The sequence below is a fragment of the Cynocephalus volans genome, chromosome 4, assembly GCF_027409185.1.
Source record: "Cynocephalus volans isolate mCynVol1 chromosome 4, mCynVol1.pri, whole genome shotgun sequence".
In the NCBI taxonomy this organism is placed as follows: Eukaryota; Metazoa; Chordata; class Mammalia; order Dermoptera; family Cynocephalidae; genus Cynocephalus; species Cynocephalus volans.
This window is the reverse complement of record NC_084463.1, coordinates 105,463,037-105,485,271: the sequence shown is the minus strand read 5'-3', so window position 1 is coordinate 105,485,271 and position 22,235 is coordinate 105,463,037. Positions and strand designations below refer to the sequence as shown.

The 22,235-nt window shown below is 38.3% G+C and overlaps 1 protein-coding gene and 2 pseudogenes across 1 annotated transcript; 2 read left to right on the top strand and 1 right to left on the bottom strand.

Moving 5' to 3' along the window:
- The first annotated feature begins 379 nt into the window (after window positions 1-379).
- On the top strand, window positions 380-1,382 carry LOC134376358 (olfactory receptor 52H1-like; annotated as a pseudogene).
- A 4,555-nt stretch (window positions 1,383-5,937) lies between these two features.
- Window positions 5,938-6,829, bottom strand: LOC134376357 (olfactory receptor 52B2-like; annotated as a pseudogene).
- Window positions 6,830-18,876: 12,047 nt separating this feature from the next.
- Window positions 18,877-19,854, top strand: LOC134376356 (olfactory receptor 52H1-like). Its single transcript, XM_063094940.1, has one exon. The coding sequence runs from the start codon at window positions 18,877-18,879 to the stop codon at window positions 19,852-19,854; it is 978 nt and encodes a 325-aa protein (XP_062951010.1).
- Window positions 19,855-22,235: the final 2,381 nt, after the last annotated feature.

Genomic DNA, 22,235 nt, shown 5'->3' with positions numbered 1-22,235 from the left:
CTTGGAAGATATTTGATAGCTGCATCCTTTAGAAATCTCAGATTGAGTTACTTGGTGAGGGCAAGAGTCTTAGAATTTCAGGTGAACAACAAAGAGCTAATGTGGTCCTTGGTATCTGGCGGGACATGGTCCTGATATATTAAGAACACAGTTGCAGTAATGTTTATTGGTGGGGAATAGTTGGTTTAATTGAGGATTCTTGACAGCCTTTGGTAAATACTGTAGAGGTTATGACAGAGGTAGGTTGTATTTTCCCTGGTTCTTATTATGTGAGGAAGAAGAAGGGATCCACATTGTGAAAAAGACCTAAATGGAATCGATGACCAGTCAGTCTAAGGAATCAAATGTGATATTTTGTCCTCAGGGAATTAGAATCACCATGATGGCCTCACTGAATGTAAGCAGCTGCAATCCACACCCCTTTATTCTGGTGGGGATACCAGGGATAGAGCAGTTACACATCTGGATTGGGATTCCCTTCTTCACCATCTACCTTGTGGCTCTTGTAGGCAATGACATTCTTCTTTACTTCATCACTATGGACTTCAGCCTCTGTGAACCCATGTTCTTCTTCCTCTTCATGCTGTCCTCTGCAGACCTCATATTATGTACCACATGTGTCCCCAAAACACTTGGCATATTTTCCTTGAAAGCTCAGGAGATCACATTTCCTGGCTGCCTCGCCCAGTTATTTTTTCTCCACTTCAGCTTTTCTCTGGACTCTGCCATCTTGTTGGGCATGGCATTTGATCGTTATGTAACTATTTGTTCCCCTTTGAGATACACCGGTGTCTTGACACCTAGGACACTGGTCAAGATCATGGTGGGCCTTGCTGGTTGGAGTTTCAGTGTCATTCTGCCTGTTGTTTTCCTGGTGAAGCATTTGTCCTTCTGTAGGACATGCATCATTCCTCACATGTACTGTGAGCATATAGGTGTGGCCTGGTTCTCCTGTGCTAATATCTCCATCAATATTTGCTATGGCTTTGCAGTGGCTTTAATTACTATTTCCAGACCTGATCCTTACTGGTATTTCCTAAACCCTCATCCTTTATACTGTTTCCCACCTTGCATCCAAAGATGCCCACCAAAAGGCCTTTGGCATCTGTGGTTCTTATGTCAGTGTCATTCTCGTATTCTACATATCAGCTCTGTTCTCTGCCATTACTCATCACTTTGGCCATAATATCTCTTATATCTTTCATATCATGTTTGCCAGCTTCTATGTGGCAATCCCTCCTGCATTCAATCTTACAACTTATGGTGTAAAATCAAAGCAGATTAGGGAAAAGGGGACAAGGTCATTCCTCTATTCCTTTCTAAAGGGATGCATTGACTTGGGGATGAGAATATGGAGAGATGGATTGTGGCAAATCAAATAATCATATAGATTTAATAGAATTTCTTACCTAAATCAATAGCAGGAAGCCCTCCAATAGTGGATCCAATTCTAATGAATTTCAAGAGCTCAACTCTGTTGGAGAAAACCCTTGGTGCAATTCGAAGAATTAGGAGATAAGAGAGGCAAGAATTATTCAAGTACCGAGAAAATAATAGGCATCAAGTGGGAGCATCCTAATTGTTAAACATCGAGAACAGAAATGCACAATATTTCTTTGGTCCTTCTATTCTGTTTTAATTTTCTTCTTTTCAAGTAAAAGAAAAAAAAAAGTACCTAATTCATAGGCTTGTTGTGAGGTTAAAAGTTTTTAGCACACAGCAAGCTCATGAATTCAGTAACCATGTTTATGCTGAAAATTCCCTAGTCTCAAGCTCTACTCCAAATTCCTTCTCTATCCATACAGCCAACTCTCTGTGATGCTTCCTCTTGGATTTCCCACTGAAACTTCAAAATCAACACATTCAAATAAAATTTACCATTTTCTCCTCTTTATTTCCTCATGATCAACATTGCACTCTCTATCTTATTAAACAGTACAAAATTCAACTGGTTTTCCATGTCAAAGCCTGTTCTTATGTAATTTATTTTTTTATTTAAAAGGGGGAAAAGGAGGAATTGGTAAAGGGACATGAAAATCAACTACATTGTATATCGATAAATTAAAATCAAAAAACAGTTTAAAAATTCATTTATTATTTATTGTCTTCTGAATCCCATTTGAATTAACTCACAGGTTTCACGTTAAAGCCTGATCACTAGTCTCTTTCCTCTGAGTTTTTTCAGCAGCCTCATTTAGGAATTTGCTGCTTCCAATATTATTTCTCTTACATCTATTTTCTACTCAGAAACTATAGTGGTGCTACAAAACTTCACATTAGATCAATTCACTTCTCTGCTTAAAATCATTCAACAGTTACCCATTTTGCTTTGAATTAAGCCCCAAATTTTTAATGTGTATTTCTTCAAAGACTTTTATGGCATATTGGTGCTAACCAGCCATTGCTTGGCGGACACTGCACCCAATCCTCTTGTTTCCTCTCATTTTTCCCTCGCATGCCCTTTATTCTCCAATCATCCATATCCCCTTTAGTTTTCCAAACAATATATGTTCTGTGTTCCCCTGGCCTTTCATATGTGCTATTCCCTCTGGAATCTGAAACTCAGCAGGAAGGAGAGTGAGGGGAAATTATTTTGTAATCTTTTTTTTAATAAAGTACTTTGTTCTGTATCACACCCACTAAGATGGCTCTAATTTTAAAAAATTGAAAATAGCACGTGCTGGTGGGGATGTGGAGTAATTGGAACCCTGGTACATTGCCAGTGTGAGTGCAAAATAGTGCAGCCTTTCTGGAAAACAGTTTGAATATTCCTCAAAAAAATTAGACATAGAATTGCCATATGACTCAGCAATCTCACTCCTGTGTATATACCCAAGAGAACTGAAAACAGGTGTTCAAACAAAAACTTTTGTAAGTGGATGTTTATAGCACCATTATTCATAATCACAACAACAACAACAAAAAAAAGTGGAAATAAGCCTAAGCCAAATGTGTTTCAACTAATAAATCTGATATATCTATACAATGAAATATTACTCAGCCAGAAAAAGAAATGGAAGTTCCAATACATGGTAAAACATGAATGAATTTTGAAAACATGCTACATGAAAGAAACCAGACATGAATGTCTGACAAATTATGTGATTCCGTTTGTGCTAAATGTCTAGATTAAGCATGTCTGTACAGACAAAAAGTAAATTGATGGAAGGAGGGGAAGAGGAGATGGGTAGTGACTGCTTTGTAATATGGTATTTCTTTTTTGGGGTGATAAAAATGTCCTGGAATTAGACAGTGTTGATGGCTACACACAACATTATAAAATGTGCTAAAAGCCACTAAATTATATACTTTAAAATGGTTAAAAAGGTGAATCTTGTTGTGTGAGTCTTACCTCAGTATAAATAAATAAATAATATGCTCAGTACCATACAAGCAATATAAGATGACATATAGCTAATGGGCTATCTGATTCCAAAACCTTTGTTTGTACCCATTCACTGTTCTACCTCCAAATGAGGCAGGATTTCTCTAGCACAGAGACTTCACTCCCCTACATCCTTTCTGAGTTAAGTAATTCTAATCTCAGTGTGTTAGGCCTAAGAAGAACTACAATAAATCATATGCTGGAGGCTGCCGCTACTGGTTGGTGAGAGCGAAGTATACATTTTCAAGAATTTTGTTTTCAAGTCAACATCACACTGGTAACTTGAAATCAGCCATAGTGGGAGTATCTACATCTCAGGAATCAGTAACTCCACAAATCAACCTCCAAATACCAGTTGTTAAGCATTCACCAGCACACTCCTGGCTACGGTCCTCTGGAAGCCCAACTCATAGGCCTGCAAGTGGCTCAGACCATGACTTGAGGCTTTATCCAACTGCTTGAGCTTAGGCCATTCTATTGGGCTCTTTTCCTCTCAACTCTGATTTTTATGTCCCCTTGGTTTTTTTCCCCAGTGACCCTTCATTTTCCTAAGCTTGATGTATTGTTGGGGGGGAGGGGTGATAACATTATTTATTGTGCTTTATGTAGGCCCTTTAATGTATATAGATTTGTGTGGCTATAGGATATAGAGAAAAAAGAAGAGTGGGAAGGAGAGACAGAAACAGGTACAGGGGTAACAGCCATCCAACACTTACAGGATTGAGCTTCATGGAAGTAGGAGACCATTTACACTAGCAGTTTGTGCTGAGCTGTGTTGGGCTTTAATTATTCATTTTAAAAATTTTATCCTGAATGCACACACACAGTGCTCTGGCCCAGAGACAGACTGCCATTACTCACATGAAAAGTGAATAATAACCATGTAATTTCACACACCTGATTCTTACTCTTGGGACAATACAGTGAAGGCTGGTCAAATGCCCTATGTATACAAAAATCTGCATCATAAGCAAGGAATGACAAAAACAAACAAACAAACAAAAACATGGTTTTCTCCATTTATAAAAGCCAAAGAAACTAACCCCCACCACCAACATGCACCTCCCCTCCTTCTGAGAAAGTTTCCTTGGAGACTAATGGGATATGAATCTCCCCAGGGAAAAGATAAGACCTTGTCACCAGCTTTACAACCCAGGAGTGTCTCCATACTTCCGATGTTAGGTAAATCTCTCTGGAGTTCTCTCAGCATCTATGTAGTTGTAAATTAATTTCCCAAGGATTGCTCTTCGCTCAGCATTCAACGTGCTTGGCAAAATTTCTCCAGAAAGCCCCAACACAGAAAAAACACACAAAAAAATCGTTTCTCTATACCCCACAATATGCCAGGAATCTGAGCACAGCTGAGAATAAAGAGCTTTCATGGTTATGGAGCAAGGTAAAATTTTCTTAACAATTCCCACAGGGGCTTCTGAAGGATGAGAGAAGCACAGGCACCGGCGGCTCACAGTGCCTGGGGTATAGGAGTGCAGGTGGAGCACCCAGTAGTGCCTGCTGTCATCCTCCACCCAGAGTGCGCGGCACACCTCTGATAGGGAAGAGCTGCAGGGGGACACTTTACTGTAGCTAAGTGATCCCTGGTGAGAAAAGGAAAGGGGAAGGCAATAGAAGACCTTAGCCGTAGACAAAGGATGAGGGTTTTCCTTGTTTTGCTTTTAACTTTCCACCTTAGGAGGGTAAAAGCTCCTACCAAGAAACATAATAACGTTAATAACAATGACATGATGTATTTATACGGAATTTTATAATTTCTTAAGTGGTTTAACATCCTCTCTCTCACTGGATCCTCACACAGTGAGATAATTGCTAAAGAATCAGAAAAGCTGTTACTCAGTGGCAAATTAGGAGTCTCACAGGACATCCAGCATCCCAGGGCAAATCATATCTCCAAACACTTGACCTAATTACTCTTTTCTTTTTTTTTTTCTCTGAAATCATGTACTTATAGCACTCTAATACCATTTTATAAGTATTGATGGTGCTATCTAGTATGATCAGGTACTCCATTTGCATTAAAATATTGTTAAGGTTTTTTGTGCATAAAGTAAGGTATAAAGAAAGGGGAGACTCTTTTGTTCCCCTATTTGTCTCCAATTTGGAATTTCACTCTTTCTAATAGTGTTTATAAATTCATAACAGCTGTTGGGAAGTATGCATAGATACCTAAAATTTAAATAGTATAGGAGAAGTTTCTACATACTAACTTTACTTTTGTATGGTAGAAGTAGAGATATCACGTTGTGATTAAATACAGAAGAATCCTGTGGACTTTTAAACTAGTCCTGTTACATCTGTGAATACATAGATCTTCAAGAACCTATTTACCTTCGAAAGAAAGGACCTATACAGTTCGGGTCATCCCTATCTCATGAAAAAACATTTATGTCCAAAGAAAGGAGAGTCTATCCAATGGCAACTTGTCTATTCTCTTCTCTTCTCATAGGACCACTCATACTCCCTTTTGAGGAATCACAGTGAGATCCAGTTATCCTCATCAACATTTCCTTTTTTGAGAAAACACAAGGAACTCTTATTCACGAATCTGATTTTACTCCATAGGTAATTGCGTTCATCATGGGGGGTACAAGAATATAGAGGACATGAACATGCTTGGGGTTTTTTTTGGCCAAAGTGCTGATCAATGACAGTGAAAATTCCTGGAAGGTAGAACATAAGGGTGGCACAGACATGGGAACTGCAGATGCTGAGTGCTTCCATCCACACATTGTGGGATGCAGTCTGAAGACCACCCAGAGAATGAGCCCGTAAGAGATGACCATGGCCACCATGTCTAACATAACACTGAGTAGTGGCACAGAGATACCATACCAAATATTGATGCTAATATCATCACAAGCCAGCTTTGCCAGTCCCATGTGTTTGTAGAAGGGGTGAGCAACGATGTTTGTCTGGTAGGAGGGCAGATGCTTCACAAGGAAGACAATGGGGAAGACAGTTGCAAAACTCCTGAAAACCACAACACCCCCTATTTTGCCAATGACATCATGGCTAGGAATGGTGGTATATCTCAGTGGGTAGTGGATGGCCACACAGTGGTCAAAATCCATGGTCAAGAGAATTCCTGACTCCACTACAAAGGCAAAATGCGTAAAGAAGAGCTGAGTGACACAGCCACCAAAGGCTGATGTCCACGTCATCAAACCAGAAGATTCTCAGGGCTTTGGGTACCATGGATGTGGATGGAATGAGGCCCCAAAAAGCCAGCATGGAGAGGGACAGGTAAATGGGCTCATGCAGACTGCACTCCAGTGCCCCCACACAGATCAGGATACCATTTCTTGACACAACCACCAGGTACTTCAGGGAGAAGGGGATGGAGGTCCACAGGTGCAGCTCCTTCAGGACAGGGATGCCAATGAGGACAAACATGCCATAACTGACAGTGGAGTGGTTGGAAGATGACATGCCAGAATTATGGTATGGAACTTTCAGCACTTTATCTGTCTAAGAAGAAAGAAAGTAGAGAGCTCGTCTCTCATAACCAACTAGCATATACTTATTGATCATCAATGGGTCCACGCATCTACTGTGTAAAATTTCAGTTAATGAGAGCCATCTACTCAGTGGTGCTAATTGTGAACCTAAATATGTGCAGTATTCTGCTTTGAAGATTTCAAAAATTTAAAGCTGAATCAAAAATTTTTAAAAAATTGCTTCCAAGGAAAGTCCTGAGGCAAGTATCGTTTTTTCCCTCCCACACAGTTGGCATACATTTAAAATGATGGTCATGCAAAACTGTAAAATCTTTAGTAATCACTATTGGAGAAAAGAAATGCTACTGATTTTTGTGTGTTGATTTTGTATCCTGCTACTGTGCTGAAATCATTTATCAATTCCAGCAGTTTTTTTGTAGAGGTTTTAGGCTGTTCGATATATAGGATCATGTCATCTGCAAACAGGGACAGTTTGACTTCATCTTTTCCAATCTGGATGCCCTTTATTTCCTTCTCTTCTCTGATTGCTCTGGCTAGTACTTCCAACACTATGTTGAATAGGAGTGGTGAGAGTGGGCATCCTTGTCTAGTTCCTGTTCTTAAAGGAAAAGCTTTCAGCTTTTCCCCATTCAGGATGATATTGGCAGTGGGTTTGGCATATATGGCTTTAATTATGTTGAGATACTTTCCCTCTATACCTAACTTATAGAGGGTCTTTGTCATGAATGAGTGTTGAATTTTATCAAATGCTTTTTCAGCATCTATAGAGATGATCATATGGTCCTTGTGCACTGCTGGGAATATACCCAGAGGAATGGAAATCATCAAGTCGAAGGTACACCTGTTCCCCAATGTTCATCGCAGCACTCTTTACAATAGCCAAGAGATAGAACCAGTCCAAATGTCCATCATCAGATGAGTGGATATGGAAAATGTGGTACATCTACACAATGGAATACTACTCAGCTATAAAAACGAATGAAATACTGCCATTTGCAACAACATGGATGGACCTTGAGAGAATTATATTAAGTGAAACAAGTCAGGCACAGAAAGAGAAATACCACATGTTCTCACTTATTGGAGGGAGCTAAAAATTAATATATAAATTCACACACACACACACACACACACACACACACACACACAAACCGGGGGGGGGGGGAGAAGATATAACAACCACAACTACTTGAAGTTGATACGACAAGCAAACAGAAAGGACATTATTGGGGGGTAGCGGGGTAGGGAGGCGGGAGGGAGGTTTTGGTGATGGGGAGCAATAATCAGCCACAATGTATATCGATAAAATAAAAATTAAAAAAAAATCTTTAGTAATCAATGGTATTCTCTGACTAAACATTTGAAGAAAGGAAATAAAATTATAAATTTTTAATGAAAAATATAAAAAAATAGAAACCAAAGTTTTTTCTTTCCTACTGAATTAAAAAATTCTGTTATCTAGCACACACTTTTACCTGATCAGCTATTCATATTTAGGCATCTATTGATCACCTACAATGTGTACAGAGGAAACAATATGTGCATAAAAGGGAAAAATGAGTTAAAATCTTTTAAAACAGAAATCCTGCATATAGGGTCATAATCTAGGGTTAACCATGGTGTCAACATAGGTGTCTTTCAGTTTATCATTGTAACAAACTATTACTTATTGATTACAGATTACTTTTCTTTTGAAGTTTCAGTGGTAAAATATTTTATTAAATTATAAAGTACTGTTGCTACAGTTAGAGACGCTGCTACTTGAGAGTGGGAGGAGCCACAGTGATAGCACAAGATGACTACTTTTCCTGAAATCCGGGATGAGACTCTGAACTAAAGTCTATCCAGATTATTAGAAAATATTATGTTTCTGCCACAGGGTGTTCTTTATTAATATATGCAAACTTTATTATTTCATAGAGAGATGATCAGAAATGAGTAACTTGAACAATTATCAAAAATATGTATCATTGATATAATTGGATACTAATAACAACCATTTCTTATTTAAATTCTTCTTACTTAAAAAAGAATGAATAATTTCTTTCTATGTTGGTTTTTAGTTGCTTAAAGTTTTATTTTTTGTGTGTGTGCTGGAACTGAATTTGAATGAAATCTGTAAACAATTCTTTTTTTCTTTAGGGAATACAGTGCCATTGACTCCTCAAATCTCTCCTCCCAGTCGTTTTTGCAAAAGCCCCACCCTGTGATAAATGAGTGGAATATACTATTCTCTCTAAAGAAGACCAGAACAAAGTCCCTAACCATGCCATTATTTAAAATAGCCTAAAAATAATCTTCCTTAAGAAAATTAATGTTCTCATTAAGAAAAGAAAATCTCGCTATCCTATGTCAGGAAATATTGACTTATATACAAGTATAGCTTAATTATTTTTACTTAAAGAATAAATGCCATCTAATATTTGCCATTTATTGTTAAAGTTTAAAAAAAAGTTGAAATGCTTATGCAGGGTGTCACTGCTAACCAATAGCTATACTGTATACACATATATATGCATAAACATAATTGTAGATGGAACATGGGAATGATAACTACTATTATATTTGAGTAGTGAACTAATGGGTAATTTTATTTTATTTTTGTCTTATTTGATGGTTTCTATTTTTCTATTATATGGAAAATTATGAGATTATTTTACTGTTATCAAATATATGATAGTACTTTGATGAAGTTCATTTTGTTATTAAAGGGAGTACTAAAAGTTTTAGACTTTTATTAGAAATAATTTAATTCATAGCCTTAACCCTTACAGGAGTTTATCCAGTATCTTCTCTCATCCATAATACTCTAGTTTTCTTTTGGACAAGCTCTAGACTCATGAATTATCATCTGGAGCTGTTCTTTGATTTTTAAAAAATAAGTTAGGAAGTCTAGTGTTAAGTACCATCACTTGAAATATTAGTGGGTGCCATAAGTTGGCATGGCAAAAAGTAAGGAGTAACATTTACCAAAGAATAGATGGGTGTGTGGAACAATACATACTTGTTCTTTACTTCATATTAAAACATTTCCTTAACATTACTTAAAGTTAAAAACAAAGGCATTTTCTTTACTACAAACATCAAATTGCTGGCAAAACATCTCCGATGTGGTATCTCAAGTTTTCAAAATGGAAGAATCTATATGTGTGAGCTTCGACCTAGTAAACAGGCACCAGGAAGTCAAGGTCAGGATCTAGCCACCACAAAGGATAAGATTTGAGAAATATCCATAGATAGCCTAGAAACGATACTCAAGATCTCTGTGTCCCCCCTGACCACCTACCTCGGAACATCTCAGAACTGGAGTCCTACCTTGGGTTAAAAGATTACAGCACTCTTGAAATGGACCCTACTAAAAACCTGTGTCTTTCAGAGGCCCCTGAATGCTGGTGTTTTCATAATGCATGCTCTTGTGAGTAGAAAACTGGAATTAGATAATCACAGCCATAAAATGTCAGTGGGGAAGGCTTAGAGAGCAAGGTACAGATGTAAACATTATTCCTGAGAAAGGGTATAATAAGGCTGAGCCTAGAGGTAGGAGAAATTGCTGCAGGGAGGCCAGGAGGGAAATGTAGATTCAGAGATAGGAAAGAGTAGTCAAAAAGTCTGCTCTAAAATAAAGTTACTTATTGTACCTCCTGCCCACTTGGCTAGCCCACAGATGCAGGAATTGTTTCTTGCAATCTAGGTGGTTGTAGAAACTCTTACATGTCTACGTGTCCAAGTTCATCAGACATGTTCTGGCTGCTACCTGAGCAACCTAGCTCACTCACTCCCATCCATTCCTCAACCACAGATGGGAGGCCTCCCAGTGCTATGAAGTCGGAAAGTGCCAAGGGAGTTACCTCTGGGACTTGGTTCTTGGCCCTGTCTCTAGCTAAATTGCAGATGGGAACAAGTGAGTAAAGAAAACACTTCTCTCCTTTTTTGCTTAACTGACAATAACACCTTGATTTCCTGTGTACTGAGCAGTGGGCCCCATAGAGGTGCCTAGGGAACCACGTTCATTAAAGGAAGTACTTATGACTCTGAAAATGAGCTCCTCCTTCCTTTCATGTTGCACCTTAGGCACCTCCCTGGCCTCCCCCTAATCCCAGCCCTGGATGGAGCCTCATTTAATTCACCTCAGTATCCTCTCAATATGCCTCATCATCCCTGCTGGACTACAGTGAAAGTTCTCAAACTAATTTTGCTTTCTCTTATGCTTTATTCCAAGTGCATCTTATTTCATTACAGTAGCAAATCTATGCAATAGCCAGAATGACCTATTCAATATGTAAATTTGATTCTGTCACATTCACAGGTAAAACCTTCCATCAGCCTCTCCCACTTAGTCTTCAGGATAGGATTCAAGTTCTGAGTCACAAGGCAGTTCTCCAAACTCTTCCCTGATCTTCCTCTTCACTCCTCTCAGCCTTACCCACATCTAGGGCTCTGCCCATTTCAGGGTGCACACTGTTTCCTAAATCTCACAGTGTTCTTACTTGCTCTTTGACATTTGAAATAATGTTCTCTCTCACTAGCATGTTGCTATTCCTATCATTTTCCTTGAACGCCCCTATTTTTCCTCCAAAACACAGCTTCAGTGTAAGATTCTTGATCTTCCTGCCCTCTCCCCTAATTATATCAGCAACTTCCTCTGTACCTACCCAGCTCTCAGTGCTTCTAAGGTCATATCCTTTGTCTCTCTGCCCTAGAATTGCCTGCTTTCACATATATTTCCCCCATTAATCTGTGATCTTTTTGAGAACAGTAAAAAAAAAAAAAAAAAAAAAAAAAGTTTTAGCCATATGTGAGTCTACAGTGCCTGTTACATAGTACAGCAAAATAAATAAAATAAAATATTTTTTTAAATGAAAAAGTGATCACTATGTAATATACCAAAAATGTGCCAAAGTGCCTTATGTACAATATATCACAATAAATCCTCAAACCCTGTGAGGTTGATTAGAGCTCTATATGCACATGAGGAAACTGAATCTTGGAGTGATTAAATAAATTTCTCAATTTTACCCAAAGGGGAGATGGTATATGGCAGCTAGCCACCTCAAGTCCTTTCCCCTTAACCCTTCTTCTATACTGTCCTGGAGACTGCTTAAACAAATAGCTGTCAGGAGAATACATAAACAAAAGAATAGCAAACTGGAACAGGACACATCCTCTCAAGCTGGTTATACTTACAGTTTATTTTATATCCAATGCCTTGAGATGAATGTCATCTTCCAAGTTAGTCTGTTAAACAGGCTATTTGCTTGCTAAACATGTTTCACTTTTCTCAAAATGTTTTATACTCTCAGTAGATTTTTAAAAAATTTAAACCACATATGAACAATAAGAAATTACCTGCTTTCAAGGAGCTTATATTCACATTTTGCTCTTTCATGCCTTCTTGCACATGCTTTTTTTTCTTTTCTTTTCTTTTTTCCTACTTGGAATTTTCTCCTTTTTTTTTTTTTTTTTTTTTTTTTTTAGCCTACTGGGGATAGTATAGTATAAAGTAGAATAGAAGGAAGTTTCTGTATTAGTTCATTTCTATTCCTTGTAATATAAATACCTGAAACTGGGTGATTTATAAAGGAAACAAAATGTATTGCTTATGGTTTTGGAGGCTGGGAAATCCGAAGTCCAGGGAACACATCTGGTGGGGGTCTTCTTGGTGGTTGCTTAACAACAATGCAGGGATCTCAAATGGCAGAAAATGGAGGAGCAGAGAGAGAAACTCTCCTATATATTTCCGTAACACTGATCACAGGTAATAATTACTTTTTAACGTACGATCTCTTGCTTATTTGAATAATGTTTATCTTCCTCAATAGATTAAATATCTTCATGAGGAGAGGCATGCACCTGTTTTGTTCATCACTCTGTCCCTAGAATCTAGCACGGTGCCTTGCTCCCAGTCAGTGCTTAAGAGATATTTATTGGTTGATTGAATGTGTGCATGCATGAATGAATGGCCTGTTCCCTGCTCCCATTTATCAGCACTTCACTATATGTACCTGGGTAACACACATTTCCCAGAACACATCATAGTTTCATGTCTCTAAGCATGTGCAGATCCCTCTGCCTGAAATGTGTTTGTCTGCCCTCCTGAGTAACCTGTTTATCCTCAAGGCTCATATTTTTATCTGTTTCTCAAGATCTCTGATGCCATAGGCTGTGGTCTTATGCCCTCCCCCTCTCGACCCCTGGCAATTCAGTTTCCATGAATATCTTTTAACTTCCCATGACACTCATTCTGTATTAAAATTTTATTTTACAAATCTGTTGACCTTAGAAGGTATTGCTCTTACGAATAGACTGATATGTATTTCTGAATATCCAGGGCTTAGCATCATGCCTGATTTCCTGGGCCTAGCAAATTATTCCTAATTTTAACAAATGTTTGTTGAATGGAAGAAGTGACCTTGAAATTCTTTTACCAATACCATGCATGGTGCTTGGTATATTTTGCACATACAGTGAAATGTCCTGTTAAAATAAATTTAGAAGGGGGTTATTTAAATAGAACTATAGTGAGCTACCTTTACATAGCCTAATTAGTTAAGTAATCCTTAACCCTATTAAGTAACCCTGCTTGATCTACACTTCCTCACCCATAGTTAGTGAGGTTATTATGGCTTGGGTCTCTCATGAGGTTGCAGTCAGGATGTGACTGGGGTTGCTAGCATCTGGAGGATTGACCAAGGCTGGAGGATTTGCTTCCAGGATTGTCACTCATGTTAGCAAGAAGGTCCAAGGCCTCCCCACACAAGTCTATTTGAGTGTCCTCATGATGCAGAAGCCGGCTTCCCCTAGAGTGGGAAATTCAAGAGAGAGAGCAAGGAGGAAGCTTCAATACCTTTTATAGCCTAGTCTTAGAGGGCAAACACTGCAATATCCACCATATTCTATTCATTAGAGGTGAATCACTAAATCCATCCCATACTCAAGGAGAGGGGACTTAAGCTCTCCCACTTGAAGATAGAAGTATCAAAAACATTTGTGAATAAAATTTAAAACCAACACACTTTTTGTTTGTATTTATAATTAAGGTTTGCCCTGGAAACAGAGTGTAAAAATGTTGAAGTAAAGAAGGGGTTTTAGTGTAAGATAAATTTTGGTCAAATTATTCTGCCTTGGTCTGACCTTTTGATGTCACCCTAAGCTAATCGTGTTTCTCAAGATTCAGAAGTTCAATATTGTCTCTTTTCTTCTCCACATTATGCTGCAGGAAGACTATAGCCACAGAGTATGTGAGAGGATTGGTGGTTGGAGAATAAGCATATTAGTAAATGATACAAATCTACATTTTAAGCCTTTCTAAGATACATGAAATAATATAAAATTATTTTCTAGCTGGTATTATAATAGTCACTTTAATATGTAAAATGTAATATAGAGGATACTAATATTGACTACTACCAATAATTTACAATGCTAATTGAATTCCTACTCTCCAAACAATCATATAAATCCAACAGTGTACAATAAGAATGAGAGCTGTATAATCATGGAACTCACATTCTAAAACCAGAAACAGAGAGCTAAACAAGTAATTACAACATGTTTGATAAGAGCTAAGGCAGGAGTAAACACAGGAATGTGTGAGTCAGTCAGAAAACAGAAAGGATATTTCTGAAAGAAAATAATAACATATGAAAAGAGATGATGCTTGAGAAATTATACCTGTTTAGAACTCCAAATAGATTAGTTAGTCTAGAATATAGGGTGTACCTGGGCATAGAACAGCAGGAGATAAAACTGAAGAGAAAGTTGAGTTTGAAATTGCTCAATCTTATGTGTTATGCCAAAGGGGATTTATTTTAACCTAAAGTCTTTTAAAATTATTGGTAAAAATAATGTCATATTTCTACTTTAGAATGGTTATTATGATTTCAGAGGACAGGATGAAATGGCAGGGCAGAGCAGAAATCTTTAGATTTGTCAGGGCCCAATAGCAGAAGTGACAAGAGACTAAACAGTGGAACTGAAGGAAGAAAGTGATTCTAAAGAGTATACGTAAAGAGTTTTATGAAGATTCAAAGGTTTGTTCAATGATACTAAATTGTGAAAATCATGGCATTTTCCAACCCTTTTAAGGCTTGAATCAGAAAGAAGAACCTGCATTCCATTTGCATTTTCACACTAAAATAACCATTATACATATTTACCCAAATGACTGAATATTTATAGTATTAACAAAATAGCACACAGAGAAATACAAATTCCCTTCAACACACATATACACAAGGGACACACAGATTTCTCTTTAGATTGTTTTAACAGCAGTGGAGCAAGTACTTGCCATTTTGAAAGCATCTGGGGATCTGCTTTCTCAGGGTACTGCCTGTCCTGGAAGATCTGAGCCTGCAGGGACTGTCCACCTCAGCATTTGGGACCACAGAACCTTAGGAGCTAGACCCCTGGGAAGTGCTTCACTGCAATCTACAACTCGCTGATCGGGTTCCTGTCTACTCATATGGTTCCTCAAGGAGTTGCAAGCTCTGAGTACTCTCTGAAGGTTCAGGAAGAGAAATAAGAGTGGCCACATGAGAGTGCCCTGGGTCCCCATCAAGGGCCTTGGGTCTGGTGAGTGTTGGTTGTTGGGCAAGACAGATAGGATTGGAAAGCCAGGAGCAGGTTCAAGTTTTGGATGAGGCTAACTGGAGGGTATAATGAGATCAAGGCCTGGGAGCCAGATTTTAAACAGTCTTGGGGTTTTGCTTTCCTTATGCAGTAATACATATTTAATGAATTAAAATGCATTTTCTGCGACAATAAAAAATGAGAATGTTCTTATTGTTTGGACTCAATAATATTCAATTCAGGAATATTACTGAGCAGGTTTTAAGTGTCACCATTGTGTAGATATTGAGGGTATCATTGAAAACAAAACAAAAATTGACATGATCATTGCCTTTACAAAGATTGTGGTGTAGCAGGTAAAATACGTATTAACAAATAGTTTTAAGTATGATAAATTTCAGAAAAGAGGAAATAAAACTTTATCATATAGAGAGATCGGGAAACTGTTTGCAGAGAAGTAATGTTTAAGTTGAATGGAAGGGGCTTAGCTGAGACTTAAATAATAAGAGTTTAGCCTGGTTTGAAGGTAGGAGAAAGGTTGAGAATAATCTAAATCAAGGGGGAACTATGTGCATAGTCTCATAGTGAGGAGACTTTGGGCAATGAGGGAACACATGTTATCTCACCTTTATTTGGAATAGCACAGATTACTTGTTCAGATTTTCAATTTTCTCCAGCCATTGCTAAGAGAAATGCAATACTCAATGCGCAATAACTGAATGCATCTGTACCATTTCAGAATGATTTGGGTATGATAGTTCAATCTCAAGGAAAGGCAGTAACCTTATTCTTTTTCATCACATGGGTTTCCACTACCTCTGGCCTTATTTCTGTTTGTTGTCAGAGAAAAGATATGAATCTCTGTCAATACTTAAGTCAAAACTTAAGAGGAAATAATTAGATAATATAGTTAGAACTCTGGAAATAAAGTGATGGGGTTTACCATGATCTTTTATGTGGAAATTGCTTTTAACATATGTATTTTTAGAAAATGCAGATGTTTTCTGGTAAACAATCTTGGAAGGTGTTAAAAAGCTTGAAAAGGTAGCAAGACCAGATTGAAAGGCCTTGTTAGCTGTGTTGAGAAGTTTTGTTTGTTTGTTTCCAATTTTAAAAAGAATTGGGCCAATATAGTTTATTGCATTTGAGTTGTTTAATGAAAGGTAGGTATAAATAATAAATTTCAAGTTTCTATTTTGGGTCATTTAGTGGATGATGCTGATATTCTCTGAAATATTGGACAGAGTAAGGGGAAGCAGGTTTGTGAGGAAATATGATGAGTATTAATTTTAATTGTTAAAAAGAGATAATTTTAAGGTGCCAATGAGATAACCAAAAGAGGGCATCCATTGTGCTGTTGGACATGTGTGTCTTGCAAGATCTAAATGAGAGGTAAAGAATTGGAATACGTCAATGAATAACTATTAATTGGGAACTTAGGAGTTGATAACACAGATCAGGAAAAGTGTGGAGAGAAGAAAAGGGGGTTTCAGCCATGTTTTTGAGAAATACCAGGACGTAAGCACATAGAATAAGAAGAACGGGCAAAGGATGAGATAAGATGCCAGTGAAATTGAGGAAAAATGCAGAGTATTGCAAAACAACATTAAGGTAAGAGAATGCATTGAGATAGAGAGGGATGATCAGCAGCGTCAAGTGCTGCTGAGAAGTCACACAAGGACTGCAAGGTGGGATACGGACATCACTGGTGATGGAGTGAGAGCTGCTTCAGTACAATGGAGAGCACAGAGATGAGAACAGGGTTAAAAGATAAATAGATGAGAAAATAGAGATTAGTAGTGTAGCAACTACATATTTAGTTATGAATGAGAGAATGTAATTATATCTTCATTATTTAGACTGAAAGGTATTTGAGCACATTTAAACTGTTTAAATGCTCAGGATAGGCAGGGTGCCACTGGAAGTGTGTGAGCAGAATTCTAAAAGGCTAAGTTGAAGACAAAGGAGAGAAAAAATGAATGATAATGAAAGATACCTGACAAGGTAGGAAGACTCGAGATAGACTATAGACCATATGGGTTAGTTTTTGGCCTCAGTTACAAAAGGCATTTTTTTTTTCCAATTATAAAAAGAATAAGGGTAGAGAACACACACACACACACACACACACACACACACACACACACACACACACGTATATGCTATTTGCCATATAGTTTGTTGTCCGTATAGAATTTTGGTTATGTACATGGGAGTCTAGAAAAAGACTTCTTGGGTTTGACTCTCAGCTCTACAATTTTCTTGTTGTGTGGCTTCTGATAAGTTACTTCTCTCTGCTTCAGTTTCTGCATCTTTAAAATGTGAGTAATATTATTAACTAACTCATAAGATTGTTAATAGAATTACAAAAGTTATTTCATGTAAAGGCTTTTAGACTTAAGCAGTATATTGAAGGTTTTCAAAAAAAATAGTTCTTTTTATAAAATTTACTTATCTGCTTTTATCTTAACTTAGGACTTAGAATATGTAAATTCTATTTTTCTTCCACTAGAGGTCTCCTCTGTATTTACTAAAAGCATACTTGAACCAATATTCTCTAATTCTTAAACAAGATTTCCTCATTAATTCCTAAGGTCTATCCTTTTTCATATCATTCTCTATGGTGGAACATCAAACATCACATCTCGGAGAACTTTCTAGTCTGCAAGTCCTAAGGCTCTATTTATAGAGCCGTGGATATCAGAACAGCTGTTGAAATTGGGGTAGGGTTGGTGTACCAGAAAAATCACAGTTCCAGTGACCCATTTCCTTTCATCCTTCTCTACGCCTCCATGCCTCTTCTGAATTCTTGCCATTTCACAGTGCATTGAGGCAGTCACCTGGTGGGGACAGCAGCATGACTGAGTATTGGCTGTGGAATCTAATGATCTTGGTTCTGCCAGTTACTAAAGGTGAGATCTTAGGTAAGATTACTTCTCAGAATTTCAGTTTCTGTAAAAAAAATGACGGGAATAAAAACACGTATCTCAGAAGATTGTTCGAAACACAATAATACTGAATAAGAACGTGGTACATAGTATAAGTCTGTAATTGTTAATTATCTCATTTTCCCAATTGTGACCCACTTTTCTTAGTTTCTTTCTATCTTTGTATGTAGTTAAACTACTTTTCTGTATTTCCACATCTATACAGCAATAGATGACATTGACTCAGGGAGAAATCAGTCATTAAAATAGGGATTTTATTCAGTTTGGAGAAGACTCCAGAGTAACTGGGTGATTAGTAGCAGAAGTACTGGGTCTGAGAAAACTTTTTTTTCCTAGGTGATAATCATTGCTCTTAATAAAATGGGAGGTTCTTTCTTGGAATATAGGAAAAAGGAGAGCCAACCCTAAGGGTAGGATGGAAAAGAATTACCATACAATTTTCTCATGTTCATTATATGCAATTTGTTTTTAGGATACAGAAGCTACTCGTCAGATTTCAATGGCCATGTACAACTTGAGTAGCTACAACACAGAACCCTTTACTCTTTTGGGCATCCCTGGATTGGAGAAGTACCATGTCTGGATCAGCATCCCCTTCTGCTTTGTCTATCTTATGGCCATTGTGGGTAATAGTACTATTCTCTACCTCATTGTGGTGGAGCACAGTTTTCATGCTCCCATGTTCTTTTTCCTTTCTATGCTGGCAATCACTGACCTCATGTTGTCTACCACATGCATCCCCAAAACTCTTACCATCTTCTGGTTTGGTCCTCAGAGAATCAGTTTTCCTGGCTGTCTCACCCAATTATTCTTTCTGCATTACAGCTTTGTCCTGGACTCAGCCATCCTCCTAGCCATGGCATTTGACCGCTACGTAGCCATCTGCTTACCCTTGAGATACACCACTATTCTGACCCCCAAAACTATTGTCAATATTGCTGCGTTAATCTCTTTCCGAAGTTTCTGTGTTATTGTTCCATGTGTTTTCCTTGTTAATCGTCTACCTTTCTGCAGGACACATATTATCCCTCATACATACTGTGAGCACATAGGTGTTGCCCGGCTGGCCTGTGCTGACATCTCCATCAATATCTGGTATGGTTTTTGTGTCCCCATCATGACAGTGATTACAGATGTGATCCTAATTGCTGTCTCCTATACCCTGATCCTCTATGCTGTATTCTGCTTCCCATCCCGAGGAGCCCGCCAGAAAGCCCTTGGCACCTGTGGTTCCCATGTCTGTGTCATCCTCATGTTTTACACACCAGCATTCTTCTCCATTCTCGCCCATCGCTTTGGGCATAATGTCTCTCGTACCTTTCACATTATGTTTGCGAACCTCTATGTAATCATCCCACCTGCACTCAACCCTATTGTCTATGGAGTAAAGACCAAGCAGATCCAGGACAAAGTCATTCTTCTACTCTTTCCCAAGGGCCCCAATGATATAGGCCTGAAATCTGGGAGGTGGGGATAAGGTTTTAGTATATGTTAGGTTAAAGACTGAACCTGTATCCAGTGGCTTCAGAGAAAGAAAAGATGAAATAAGTCCTTATTATCCAGAACTGGGTTTTGCTTTCTTTGCGACTTTAGCCCGAAGTCTACTCAGCCCAGCCAAAAGATACTGAGTGTTTCAGGCACACAAGCTGTGGACAAGAGGCAGTCAGTCATAGCCAGCATCGAGAGAAAGAAGAACATGGGTTCTTGAAGGCTATGCTCCACCACAATTAGGTAGAGAAGGATGCAGTTTCCCACAACAGCCATGAGGTAGACAATACAGAAGGGAATCATGATCCACACATGGAATTGCTCCAGGCCTGGGATGCCCACCAGAAAGAAGGATCCTGGCTAGTAACTGCTCAGGTTGAAAAGAACCATGACAGACTAGGATGGCACAAGTCCCAGGTCCTGCAGACAGAGGGTGATAAAGGATAGTTAGAGTCACTTGAATCACTCTTAATTCCAACCAATCATTAGTATTGACTCCTAAAGATGGAGTCATGTAGAAGCCATGTAGCTTCTTATCTAAAGTGGGACTCGTTTGAAAAGAAAAATGTTGAGATTAAGAATGGTGGGAGCAGCCTGCGTAAACCAGCATTGTCCCAGACACATCAAGGTGTACAGTTATTCTACCCAAACATCACTTCTTTCTTTGGCCACACCCATTAGTTTATGCAAGTTCTCCAGGAAGCCTTCTAGACTAGTTACCAAAGTACAGGATAAATTTTTTCATGGGTTAGTAGATTAGAGTGTATATGACTTAAAGGACATCATTGATTGAGATCTGCTGGCTGTGTCATTAGGGCATACTGATCTCTGCCCCAAGACAACTACTCATTCCCTTCGAGGCTACCTGACAACAATGGTTCTTAGATTTGTGAGGTCAACACTCCTTTATGCCATCTGAAAACCTAATTCAGTTCAGCAAACACTAGCTGAATTCCTATGCTGTGATAAATAACATGTGGAACTCAAATTTGAATTTAAAAAGTCCCCTATATCTGAGGATTGTGAGCCCTTTCTCTTCCAAAAAAGTAGTTTTCCTGCACCTTATACACCATACAAGTGTGTAATATCTTAATAATTTGCACTTAGTAACATTATTGGTCAAGATTTCTGTTCAAAAGAAGGACTGTTTCTTTGTGAACACACATTCTATTAGATAAACCCGTAGACCCCAAACGTACTCTCTCAAACACAAAAACCTACTGCTTACATTCTCAGGCATTCCCTGATTTATACTTATATTCTCTCCTACATTTTGCCAACATATGTTTATATGATGTCCCACATATAATCTTAGCACAGTTATAAACTCTTCCCCCTTCTCTCTCTCTCTCTCTCTCTCTCTCTCTCACACACACACACACACACACACACACACACACATGCACACAAAAGAGACTATAAACAAAATATTTTATGGTTGGTTTTTGTCAGGTCCACAGGCTTTATAAATTTCTAAAACCTTTACTCTGGGAATTTATCTTTTGAAGACTTGGTACTATGCTTTTCCTCTTCTGCAGCAATGCCCTCTCTCCACACCCATTGTGTTTATTCACACAGAAAGTGATTTATACTCTATAGATAACCAACCAAACAAGGCCAGGGACTCCCAGAATCAGCACTAAGGTGCAGCTTGGGATGGTCATATGCCTCATATTTCTAACCCAGGAAAACCAAAAATCGTGTTCGACCTTATGCATACTCTCACTTATCTCCTTCTTAGACTCAGTTCACAATACATTTTGTCTCTCAGACAAAGGCTCAGATTCTCCACTCTTCTGATTTTAGCAGAGAAGAAACGGGATTTTTTTTTCTTTCTGACTTTTCTTTATCAATAAGTAAAACTACCTTTGTTATAGTTTTACTGCCCTACTCTACAGCGTCTCCACAATTCACATGTTCTAAGTTCTGAGAACACAGTCCAGACTTTAAACTGGGGACCACAGTCCAGCCCTCTGTCTGCTGAGGATCCATGTTCTCTTGCTTAGTCCCCTTCATCTTGGTTCTCTTATGCACTGGGGACACAGAACTCACCTATTACTAACATTAGAGACCTGGTTAGGTTGTCGAGCCTTCGTGTTGAAAACCCCCCTTCTATGCTACTCACATCCTCAAACAACATAAGGCATCAGCATCCTGAAACCATGTACTTTGAGTCACAGCTCTCCCAGCTTGTTTGAGGTCATCCTTTACTCATACATATATGGGGAAAGGTCCTCTCTGGCTTCTATATTTCCATGCACTCAAGTACAGTAGATGTTAATACAGTCATCCAAACGCATTCATAAACACACACAGGCACATAGGAAGTTAACTCTCAGGCTACTCACTCTGCAATCAGACAAATCCACA